Raw genomic sequence first — 11988 nt, 5'->3', positions numbered from 1 at the left:
GAAGCCACAGACAAAGCAATCCCTGTTTTCACTGAAAAGCTTAACACAATGATTAACAATTTAGCTTCTGAAATTGATGACCATCAACCCTCAAAATCAACTGGTAAAGCTTCCTATTCTCAACTGGTCTCCTTCAAGGCCAGATTACTTTCTTCATCTGATCACTTTGACCATGAAGAATAAGAATTAATGGAGGAAAACTGGCAGAAAGAGATTTTGACAGACTTACAACCATGGATCAATCGATTCTTGCTCTTAACTGCAAGCATTTTGATCTGAAAGAAGCATTTCAATCGATGAAATCTGATCACTCCAAGGAATTCTCTGCCATGCATACAAGTGTTACCCTCTGGTAAGACATGCAAAACTCTTCACATCTGAACATGTGCACTGAGCTTTCAGGACATATATCTCATCTTAAAGCACATGTTTATCAACGCCTGGATGCCCAATGAGCACAATTTACTGAGATCATGAAATTTCTTGTCCATGGTGATCTCAAAAAGGGAGAAAGAGAGAGGAAAAAAGAAGTCTTGAGAGCAGAAGAATCACTGAAAAAAGGGTTGCAGAGCGTGCCAAAGCAGAACAAGCTAAACAAAACAAGAACAAAAGAGAGGTTAATGTATTGTAATTGTTTAGATGTTTTTGCTTTCTGATTTTTATCAACTGAAGCTTGTAATTTCATTCACTCGATGAAATACAACGTTTGCTTTGTTAAGATTTTGATATTATCTGTAAAATGTTGTATTAGCTCTGCAGCTGGGTTTTGTCATCACCAAAAAGGAGAAAATTGTTAAGAAAATTACCTAAGAGTTTTGGTGATTGACAAAATCAAAACAACACTTAACTGTTTCAGGAAACAGCTGCAATCTTTTGTGTATAACAAGATCCAGCTCAACCGTCGACTCTTCAATTCGCTTGTATTTCAGACCGCTTAACATTCAACCGGCTAAAGAAGAAGAAGCTAGAAAAGAACAAGCTCAACTGCTTGGATCTCAAACCGTCGAGTCTTCAACCGCTTGAATGTCAGACCATGTAACATTCAACCATCTGAAGAAGAAGAAGCTCAAATTTCCCAACCGGCTGTTCGAAGAATTTATTACGAGTCATTAAAAGAGCTATTTATTGCTCACTTAATGAAGGATACTCTCTGACCGGTTTAGAACATTCAAATGGTTTTGCACTGCTACAAGTCAACCATGTTCTGTACCAGTCCCAATATTGATCTGCATTTTTGTCACTATCTCAGAGAAAAAATATTTCTTTTATCCTACAGGTTCTGATGGTGAAAACAGTTGCTATCAAAGAACACTCAGAAGTAACTCTTCAAGGAACGAGATTCAAAGTCATGCTCAACAAAGAGAACTTTAAATGCATTGCTTAAGAACATTTAATGTATTTGCAGCTGATAGTGAGTGACACATTGTTCCAAGGTTATAAGTTAATGTTACTCATCCTTTTCCGACCGTTGGAATGACAGTTTATATAGGCAGAGCTAGGTATATGAAAGCATGTAGGCAAGATATCAACGAGATAGACAATCATCAAGCTTTCACAGCGTGATTAATTCAAGTTTGCATACCTAAGAGTTTGAGCGCAATCAACGATCATTTACTTCATCGCTCATCAAGCACGCACTCAACAGAAAGATATCCGATCATTCTAGATCATTTTTGTGCTACCAAATCATATTGCTTTACTTACAACAGTAATCTATTGGTTATTTGATTAATATTGGTATCTGGTGAATCGAGTGTTCTTAAAATCCAGAAGTATAAAGTGATCACTAAGAATTCCAAAACAGGCAGTGTAATAAGTCTTGACTGGAGTAGGTTGTTGCAAATAGTTTTGTAAAACCAAAGTCTTTTAGTGGAATTATTCCTACAGAGGAAGAAGGGGCGACGTAGGAGTTTTATCTCCGAACATTCATAAAAACATTGTTTCTTTACTTTTCACAAGCCTTTACATTTCGTATTATATCACGTTGTTTAGTTTGTTAACCGGTTGAAAATATCATTAGAAATATTGAATCGTCTTCCGCACCTTTTACGCGGTTTCATATTTTTAACCGTTTGAGAAAAACTTCAACCGCCTAACAACGGTTCAAAACAAATTTAAAAAACAAATATTTTCAAAGATTTATTCACCCCCCCACTAAACTATTTCCCGATCCTATCAGGAATGTTTCAACTTGTTGATATTTTTCAAGCTCTATTGTAATGTCCACAACACATTATTAACACTACGCAAAACTGTAAATCCCAGAATCACAGAATTATTCCTCACTTCAACAGAATCAGGGTGTAACAGGCAGTTGTGAGCTTTTATAAGTTCTGCAATCAATTTAACAGCCTCCACAGTAGCCTCACCACCATGTTTCCCAGCATTTATGAAAGGTTACTATAGTTGAGCAGCAAAATTTTCTGCACCAAAAACAAGAGGCACATGCTTTCAGACAAGAGATTAAGAAATGTGTGTTGCACAAAATTAGGAAGCTAAATAGTGAAATGATTGCTCACTGTAAAGAGGGCAAAAGAGAAACATTACTTCAACATTTTGCATGATCTTTAGAAAACACTACTGTGATATTCATTAGCAGGTGATGCTTGACCTCAACAAATCAGAGAGAAATTAGAAAACAAAAAGGTTTTGGTACTCCTTATTAATTCAAGATGTATCATAGTCATAACTCTATGGCAACTATTGAGATGTGAATGAGCACCACATAATGTTACACTGCAATAACATAGTATTCTGCAAATTGACATATGATCAAGGAGAAAATCATCAAACAATTACAAACAAAAGTACTAGTAAAAAAAACTCTGACCAGACTTTTAAGACTGATCAACTATCAAGTATATCAACTTATTGAACATAAAGATTTTGTTGAATTGTAATGAACGTAAAAGGATAAAACACTAGATTACCTTACAACATCATCTTGGGAGCTTAAATTGCTCACAACAGCAGCTAACAAGCACTCACGAAAGTTAAAGTGTGGTACTGCTGCAAGCAAAGTACATAAACAATTAGCTGCCACTCGCTTATAAACAGTTTGCTGTTGTAGGGCAACCAACTTCTGAATATATGCTTGAGAATAAAACACATATTATTTTAGAACACTACTACGGAGTTGGGAGGGGTTGCAGGAGTCTTTTCACTATAATAAGAAATGTGTTCCTGATAGTGCAGACACATGCTGGAAGCAGGATGCTAAAAGGAAGTAAGGGGTAAGTGGTAACATCAAACCTTGAGTGCAGACAACAGTGTAGACTCGTAAAACCGCATTTTTTTAATAGCCTTTGAAACCTTCATTTCTTGTTCCTTCTCGGTCGGCAACCTGATCCGGTAGCTGCAGCGGGAATTGAAAAAGGAGAGTAAAACCTAGGTTATGATATATGCACCAAATGAAGAAAGTGATCACAAAAATTAGTAAAGATGATTTTCAAGAAATTGCAACTTTCTCACCGTGGAATGATGTTTTTGAAAACAGCCAATAAGGATTTTAAAGCAAGTATGGCAATGACACCATCTCCATCCTTGGAAACTTCCAGCATCTCCTGCAGAGACTTACTATTGGATTCTAGATCTGCAAGCATGGCTTTTCCCAACTCAATAAGTTTATATCTCTTCATTTCTCTGGCTTCCTTAGCGGTAAGATCTTTTTATTTTTATTTTTAATGTCATCCTACACAAATTATGTATTGGCATTATTTACAGTGGGAGATTGCTTGCATTATATTGTTAGGCATGGCTATGATCCTATGATTACAGTTGAACTATACCAACTAGCTGAATCAATCATTTAATCTTAAATCGCAGTGGACCCTTTATTCTATTCAACCAACATAGTCTTTACATGATGATGCCTAATATTGCTTAAACAATCGTTGAGTGTTTACTTATAAAACAGAATATTATATCACATGGTAAAAGTGTGTAACAATACAATGTGACCAAAAGAAGATATGATTCAGAGTTCATGCAAAAAGTTATCATATGATAATCTTTAAGGATAAGGAAACAAAGAAGCAAGAATTCATCCCATTGGTTTATCGTAAATAAGTATTAAATCAGAAACTTGGGTAGCATCTTCAAGCTTCTGTAGTGTCAAGGCTTGAAGTTCTGATTATAACTATCATTCCAGTCCGGATACCATGCTCATGGAGAAACAGACACTTGTCCAAAACTAAATGAGATAGAATCATTTTCAGTTATTTCACTTTTTTAAACAACTATATTTTGGTAAAACCAAGATGCTGAATATTACAATGTCATTGCCGCAGAACCCAATAAAAAACCGGCTTGCATACCAATACTTCAGCTTGGGGTGCTCGGGGTGAACGTGGAACCTCCTCTTTTGATTGCTTCTTTGCCTCTTTCATCTTAAGCTTTCCACGCTTCTCCGCTTTGGTCAGCTTCAAAACACCAGTAACTTCACCTTCGTTTGATTCAGTTTCATCTGTTTTAGATTCCTTTGTAATTGTCATTTAAACAGAACGAGAATAGCAACAATTCAATCAGCTAAAATAAGAAAAATAAAAAGAATTGAATAAACAGAGTATACCTCTTCGATAGTAGAGTTCTCCATCTAAAGTTGGGAAATTTAGGGAAAAAAGACGCCTTTGAGACTTATTTAAAAAAAAAGATTCATATGTCAAATGACATAAATGTCCTTGTATTATAATTATTTCAAAAAAAAGATTCATATGTCAAATGACATAAATGTCCTTGTATTATAATTATTAATTCGTTAAAATTGATTAACTTCACTCTAAACCTATTTCCATTCATTCCGTTCCAGTCGACGCTCCCCTCATCCCCCCATTTTCCTGTCAACCGAATCCACTCAAAGGATCGACGCAACCATTCTTCAATCTTTATTTCTGTTAGGCATCCGAGAAATGGCTGACCAAAATATGGTATGTTCACTTTTTTTTGTTATTTGATTCTGCGTGTGCGTGTGTTGAAGAAGAAACTGCCGTGTGAATGAAGAAAAAGGTACGCTTGGTCGACCAAGCGTGGTTCGACCAAGCGTGGTTCGACCAAGTGACGCTTGGTCGACCAAGCGTGGCTTGCGTTGGTCGACCAAACGTTGGTCGACCAAGCGACGTTGTTCGGTCGACCAGAGTTGGTCGACCGAGCGTCGCTTGGTCCGCTTGGTCGACCAACGCGTTGGTGGACCAAGCGACGTTGTTCGGTCGACCAGCATTGGTCGACCAAGCGACGCTTGGTCGACCAAGCGTGGCTTGGTCGACTGGTTTTGTTCAAGTTTAGGTACACCGATTGTCAGTTTGTTATTCTAATATTTTTTATTTGTGACAGGTATATTTGCCGAGAAAACTAGGCAGTGATGCAATTTTTCGCTGCAAGTTGACACTAGAATCAAGATATAAAGAGATTGCGGAGAAGATTTATCACTACCTCAACAACGACGAGAGAGCTCTTTTTTTGGAGTAGTCTTCTTTTGATAATTTGGTTAGGTATCAGAGAGATTTTAATATTTCTAGTCAAATTATGTGGTATTTGATGAGTAATCAGATAGTTGACACGGGTAGTGATGAGTTTTGGATGGTGGTACGCAAGAGGCCAATTAGATTTTCTTTGTTAGAATATTGTTTATTAACCGACCTCGATTGCGCTATAGAGCCTGTAGATGTACCAGAGGGAGGTGTCTTTCGCTCCAGACACTTTGACGGTAAGTCTGATATTGTTTTGAGTGATTTGGAGGCAAAAATGGGTGTTGAAATGCAGAATGAGACTGGTGTTGATGTGGAGAAGTTAAAGATGGCTAGTCTTTACTTCTGTTGTTTTGTGTTCGGTGAGGGGACTAGGAAAAAAACGAATAAGATCGACCCTAAATACCTGAGGCTTATAGATGATTTGGTTAGGTTTAACAGCTATCCGTGGGGTAGAGTAGCCTTTCGTGATGCGGTCCGATGTTTGAAGAAGGACCTTTTAGGGCGATAAAATTACCTCACCGAGACACATGGTCAGAAAGAAGTTGATAGCAGCTTCCTTATCGGTGGTTTTGTGCTGCCTCTGCAGGTATATTATTTTTTGAATGTTAAAAGTGAATTTGTTATATTTATTTCTACTAATAACATTGTTTGAAAGCTATGTTACAGATCCTCGCTTATGAATATTATCCGAGCGTGGCACAAAAGTTTGCAAAGAGAATAAAGATGTTGCCCAGGATGTTTCAGTGGGTGACTAATACGTGGCCGTCAAACCGTGCCCCAACTGCTGTTGATGTCGCTGCAGCCTTTGGTGACTGTGCTATATATGTAAGTAATATGAATTGATTTGATATAATAACTGTGGACTTAATATTTAATTAATCTGATACGTTATTAATTTAATGTAGGATTGTCTTGGATGTTTGACTCCTACTCCTGAGGAGCTCGTTTCGCCATATTATACGACCTGGGTTTTTGTTGATTCTGCGCCCGATGCGGTCACCACTCAGGTACTCGAGCTCTGGAGGCAGGGTCAGACAGTCATATATAGCGAGCACCATCTGGAGTCTCCCTCAGTCCAGCACACGCCCTCTGCACATTCATCTCCGGATGTTTCCGGCACCCGTTCTGATGATGTCAGTAGATCCAGGTCTAGCACCAGTGCTTCCATGCGTACGGATCCTAGATTCCACATTGGACTCAATCCTTCTCGCCGCCCATCAACCTTGGAGCATCGTTTCGAGAGGCGGTTGACAGAATTGGAGGATACCGTTACGCCTATGCGTCTTCAGATGACAACAGGATTTATTGAGACCAGGGCGTGTATCAAGAATATAAATCGCGCTATCGATGACATGAAAGCGATTATGAATCTTGGTCTCGATGAGTTGAGATCGAGTTTGACTGAGTAGATTAGATCTGGTTTTGCTGAGATGAGGTCTCAAATGCCAGTGCATCAGGAGAGAGATTATAGCATAGTCTATAGCAGAGGGCAGAAGAGGAAATCATCCGAGGCTGATTTTGGTAAGTTAATTTTATTAATAATATTTATGTTTACGTAATAGATTGATGTATTAAAATTGTCATTCTAATTTTAATTTGTTTGATGTATGATGTTAGGTGTGGATGATAATATCGCTAGAGAAATTGGCAGTAGTAGCCAAGCACCACAACAACCGAGATTTGAGCCTAGGCTTCCGGTCATAACAGAGGAATCTTCCGAAGGCGAGTATATTACTCAGTGCGCTTTTTTGATTATATATTTATGTATAGTATATTACTCAATAAAAAATTTGATTTAGATATCCAGATAACTCGTGATGCGGCTATGGCAGTTGGCAAGGCGAGAACGTCGAAAGGTTAGTTCAAGACATTTTATCTATTCCTATCAGCATTAAAGTTGTTATAATTATCAATTTACGAAGCTAACCGTCTGTTTGGGGAATTTATAGATGACGGTGTGAGGTCACTTGCGGAGATCGTTGACATTGAAGGTAAACATCTCGATGGCGCGAGTTAGGGCTTCGATGCTCGTGCGTTCGCCAAGTAAGATTGAAGGCTTCTACGACGAATACGAGAAGACGTTCTACAGGCCCATGGCGATCGCGAACCCGCGTGTCACTGGCCGTGTAAGCATTTACAACTCCTGTATATCAGCATTCATACTTATCTTTAAACTTTAAAAACCTATTATTCTGTCGAATGCAGCACATGAACGAAGCTCTTCGGGGATTGCTTGAGATGCAGATCCGACATCCTGAAGTGATGTCCCCGGATGTGTCGTTGATGGGTGGGCATTTCTACATTTCGATGTCGACATTGGCTGAAGATCAAGACAAATTTGTCGACGCAAATCTGGTGGGGATAGTGAAAGGTAGTGATCCAGAATGGCCCTGCCTCTCGTGGGAAAAGGCGCGAAGAATTCTCATCCTTGTCCACAAAGATGGGCACTGGTTTTTGTTAAAACTCGTGACAAGGGTGAATAAGTGCAGTATATTTGACTTACAGCGGAGACACGACCCCAACGTCAAAGCTCTGAATGAAGACATAGAGCCTATACTTATAAACGCTGCTCGTCTGCTATCCATTGTTGGGAACAACCCACACCCTGAGAGGGCATGGTACATAAAGCTACATGATGAATTTAGGGCGAAGATTAAACAGTAAGTTGCCATTTTTCTATTTAAAAAAAATAACTACTTCAATATTCATTTTTATTATTTGTAAGTAAATAATAACTTCTTTTTTAATTTTCTTTTTTGATTGTGAAGATTCAGGAGCGTTTGTGTTAGCGGTTGCTGGATACTCTTTGTCGAGGAAGAGTGAGCAAGTAGTACTAGCTTTAGATGATAGAATAGTATCTGAGTTTAGATATTTTTTAGCTTGTAATATGTTCAATAATGATTGGACATTGTTGTAATGTATTGGACAATTATATGTAATTATTGCCCATTGTTTTTGTTCTATTGGTGGTATTTAGATCGACAAAAAAAAAACCAAAAATTTTTTTTGGTCGACCCTTGTTGATATTGGGGTCGACCATGGTGCTTTTGGGTTGACCAAAATAAATTTTTTTTTTTGGTTGACCCTTGTTATTATTTGGGTCGACCATAGTGTTTTTGGGTCGACCAAAATATACACTCCACTTTTGGGTCGACCCAAAGCGCATTTGCGTCGGCCCATGTTCATATCTGGGTCGACCCATGTTGCTTTGGGGTTTTAGGGTTTAGGGTTTTGGGGTTATAGGGTTTAGGGTTTTTTGTGAATCACGAAATCAGAGTTCATAATCATGTTATATGTTTTAACATGTGAATCACGAAATCAGAGTTATGTTACATATTTCAAAAATATAAATCGTAATTTCACATTAAAGTTATATGTTTTAACATGTGAATAACAATATCACAATTATGTTACATTTTAAAAAAATAATATGGATCTTTATTTCAGTGACATATTATACGAATCGTAATTTCACAATCAGTGTTATGTTACATTTTAAAAAATATGAATTGTTATTTCCCAATCATGTTATATGTTTTAACATGTGAATCACGAAATCAGAGTTATGTTACATATTTCAAAAATATAAATCGTAATTTCACATTAAAGTTATATGTTTTAACATGTGAATAACAATATCACAATTATGTTACATTTTAAAAAAATAATATGGATCTTTATTTCAGTGACATATTATACGAATCGTAATTTCACAATCAGTGTTATGTTACATTTTAAAATATATGAATTGTTATTTCACAAACATGTTATATATTTTAACATGTGAATCACGAAACCAGAGTTATGTTACATTTTAAAAAATATAAATCGAAATTTCACATTCATGTTATATGTTTTAACGTGTGAATAATAATATCATAATTATGTTACATATGAGTCACATAATCACAATTTTAAATCTCAATTTTACAATAACAAAAAGTATGCACGTACTAGCAATTTGGTTTGGGCCGACCTTTGGGCTGGAAGTTTTAGATCGCCCCAAAACCAAAATTTATGTTAACTTTTGGTCGACCATGCACAAGCTTGCATGGGTCGCCCCACAAGCAAACAAGGGTCGACCAAAACTCCAGCCTTTGGTCGACCCTCAAAATAAATGGTCGACCAAGTCGACCCAAACTTTCAATCCTTTGGGTCGACTCATGTTGCTTTTGGGTCGACCCAATTTTCCATACTATGCTTCTATCTTTTGCTGAATTCACCGCTGGAAGGAATTCTTTTTTCTTTTCTTCTGCCAACTCTCTTCTCTAACAAAGGAGGCCACACCAATGGAAAATTAATCTTGCGTGGCCATTCAATTTCTTCCGGAACAGGGTAAACAGTCTCTGAGTATGCCATGCACCATGACATTGTAGAATAGTACTCTGAACACAGATCATATATATCAATCTTTGCTAACCAACTGGCTGCAATGGCATGAGCACATGGAATTCTATCAATATCAAAAACTCGACATGTGCATCTCTTTGATTCCAAGTCTACTATGGCTGAATGTTCACGGCTCCTAACATCAAACTCCAGACGTCCTAATTCAAAAACTTGCATTCCTTGGGCATCGGTGAATCGGCTACGAAGAATCCCCTCGATGGTAGGGGTCAGATTAGTGTTACTTGCAATTGATGCGTGGCGATATCGGGCAAACCAAGATGAGGCCAGTTTCTGCACAGAATCTAAGAGTGCAATGATTGACAGCTTCCTTTCTTCAAGTAATCTAGCATTGATCGACTCAACCCCGTTTGTCGTCATAATATTGGAACGGGTCTTCGGACAATATGCTCGAGTCCATCTATCAAGTGAATCTCTCTCGTCCAAAACTTGCGCTGCCTCAGGATATCTATTTCTAAATTCATTGTATGCATTATCAAACTCGAAAGGCTTATAAATTTTTGCAATTTACAAAAACATTTCGGTTGCACCCTTCTTTTTTGCATCTTGTTTTCATGTTTTGGGATAAATGCCACGTACAATGACCATGCTGCGCATTTCTATATACAGTAGAAACCGCATTAATGATTCCTTGATGCCTGTCTGAAATTATCACCAATTCATCCTCGTCTGGTACTACTTCTAACAACTTCGTCAAAAACCAACTCCACGAAGAAGTACACTCGACATCTACGATTCCCCACGCCAAAGGATATTGGTGATAATTTCCATCTTGTGCCGATGCCACCAGTAAAACACCATTATACTTGCCCTTCAACCACGTACCATCAATTGATACAACTTTCCGCATACTTCGATATCCTCTGACGCATGCACCAAAGGCAAGAAACATATACTTGAATCGATTTTCCTCGTCGACAAAAATGTCTGTTATGCTTCCTCGATTCATCTGCTCAACCATGTGCAAATAACAAGTCAATAAAGCAAAACTCTTCGTAGGATCACCTTTCAACATATTGTCTGCTAGTTCTTTCCCTTTCCAAGCCTTGTAGTATGATATATCAGCATTCATACTATTGCGCATCATCGCCATCACCGCTTTTGGTACAATTGGCACTGGATGACCTTGGAAATTATCCACCAACATATCACGAACAACAGCAGAACTCGCTTCACGGATTCTTTTTCGTCTCCCAGTCAAACCACATGTGTGTGTATTGCAATATGTCCGAACAGAAAATGCATGTGAATCATTCCTAATCTTTGAGGTCCAGAATCTCCACTTACAATCAGACACTACACATTTTACGGCGTACACTTTTTGGCTACTTTTAACCGTCTCAAATTCATAGCGAGCTTCCAAACTTATTCTAATTAGCTCTTTTTTCACTGCTTCTCAGTTTGGAAATTCTTGACCAACAAAAAAGTTTGAACCATCCGTGAATGAAAATGTGTCATTATCAATATTCACATCCGCAACCACATTTGCCTCGACCTCGTTTGCGTCATTACGTGCTTCATCATATAACTCGTCTGTGTTACTACAATCCACATGCATGGCATCCACGTTATGTGTTTCGTCGAAAAAGTCAGTGCTGTTATTACCATCCACATAAACAATATTCAAGTGAAAATAATCATCAAAATGTCTCTGTTCGATAAAATTGCAATTGCTTTCGTGCACATTATCAAAAACATCAACAGAAGCAACACGTTCAATTTCAACTTGAAGCACAGGCCTACTTCTCGGACAACCAAGATACAAATATGCTTTCAAATCATGGTTATTCTCTATGTAAATCGGTTGAATGTTGCACGACAAATCTAGAAGATAATTCATCCTCAAGTTGGTACTATCTTCTAATTTTCCAGCTCTATATAGCTCACTTTTTAAATTTTCAAAATAACAAATATCATCGTCAACTGGAATAGCAACAAACTTTGCATTGGGCCCTGGATTCCATTTATATACCAGCTCCTCATTTTCCCATTTCCCATCGAAATGAACAACAATAACTGTTGGCTTATCTACAAAATTCAAAAAAATATGTTTATTAGATGAAATATCTACAAAATTCACCAAAATATATTAGAATTAGAATGGGTAAAATTTATT

The 11988-nt window shown here is 37.6% G+C and overlaps 2 protein-coding genes and 1 long non-coding RNA gene across 28 annotated transcripts; 1 reads left to right on the top strand and 2 right to left on the bottom strand.

Annotated features, from left to right (window-relative positions):
• Positions 1 to 2184: 2184 nt before the first annotated feature.
• On the bottom strand, positions 2185 to 4560 carry LOC140980960 (nucleolar complex-associated protein 3-like). Of its 26 annotated transcripts, none has more exons than XR_012176015.1 (6): positions 4317 to 4556; positions 3472 to 3572; positions 3253 to 3355; positions 2931 to 3009; positions 2520 to 2611; positions 2185 to 2423 (listed from the first exon to the last, which is right to left on the bottom strand). XR_012176015.1 is itself a non-coding variant. In XM_073447218.1 (5 exons), the coding sequence occupies exons 1-4, from the start codon at positions 4491 to 4493 to the stop codon at positions 2974 to 2976; spliced, it is 354 nt and encodes a 117-aa protein (XP_073303319.1). In that variant the 5' UTR covers positions 4494 to 4559; the 3' UTR covers positions 2185 to 2611; positions 2931 to 2973. The 26 variants fall into 26 exon arrangements, 15 of the variants coding, with proteins under 15 accessions (XP_073303319.1, XP_073303327.1, XP_073303292.1 ...); XR_012176016.1 differs by having other exon boundaries at positions 2520 to 2605; XR_012176027.1 differs by having other exon boundaries at positions 2185 to 2611; positions 3313 to 3387; positions 4317 to 4559.
• A 297-nt stretch (positions 4561 to 4857) lies between these two features.
• LOC140981051 (uncharacterized) lies at positions 4858 to 6183 on the top strand. The gene is made up of 3 exons (XR_012176032.1): positions 4858 to 4925; positions 5329 to 6051; positions 6132 to 6183. It is a non-coding gene; the product is annotated as an uncharacterized lncRNA (long non-coding RNA).
• Positions 6184 to 9668: 3485 nt separating this feature from the next.
• LOC140970957 (uncharacterized) lies at positions 9669 to 10965 on the bottom strand. Its single transcript, XM_073432975.1, has 2 exons — positions 10480 to 10965; positions 9669 to 10361 (listed from the first exon to the last, which is right to left on the bottom strand). Exons 1-2 carry the CDS (start codon positions 10963 to 10965, stop codon positions 9669 to 9671), a joined length of 1179 nt encoding a protein of 392 aa, XP_073289076.1.
• Positions 10966 to 11988: the final 1023 nt, after the last annotated feature.

This window comes from Primulina huaijiensis, chromosome 1 (assembly GCF_012295235.1).
Source record: "Primulina huaijiensis isolate GDHJ02 chromosome 1, ASM1229523v2, whole genome shotgun sequence".
In the NCBI taxonomy this organism is placed as follows: Eukaryota; Viridiplantae; Streptophyta; class Magnoliopsida; order Lamiales; family Gesneriaceae; genus Primulina; species Primulina huaijiensis.
The sequence above is the reverse complement of the archived record's forward strand: the minus strand, read 5'-3'. Positions and strand labels throughout refer to the sequence as shown.

Coding starts and splice junctions, on each gene's coding strand:
- LOC140980960 (XM_073447108.1), bottom strand. CDS start 4,493: ATGACAATTACAAAGGAATCTAAAACAGATGAAACTGAATCAAACGAA. Junction 3,356..3,471: donor TTCAAAAACATCATTCCACG/GTGAGAAAGTTG, acceptor TTCCCGCTGCAG/CTACCGGATCAGGTTGCCGA. Junction 3,010..3,252: donor CACTGTTGTCTGCACTCAAG/GTTTGATGTTAC, acceptor CTTTGCTTGCAG/CAGTACCACACTTTAACTTT.
- LOC140970957 (XM_073432975.1), bottom strand. CDS start 10,965: ATGGCGATGATGCGCAATAGTATGAATGCTGATATATCATACTACAAG. Junction 10,362..10,479: donor TCATTAATGCGGTTTCTACT/GTATATAGAAAT, acceptor AAAATTTATAAG/CCTTTCGAGTTTGATAATGC.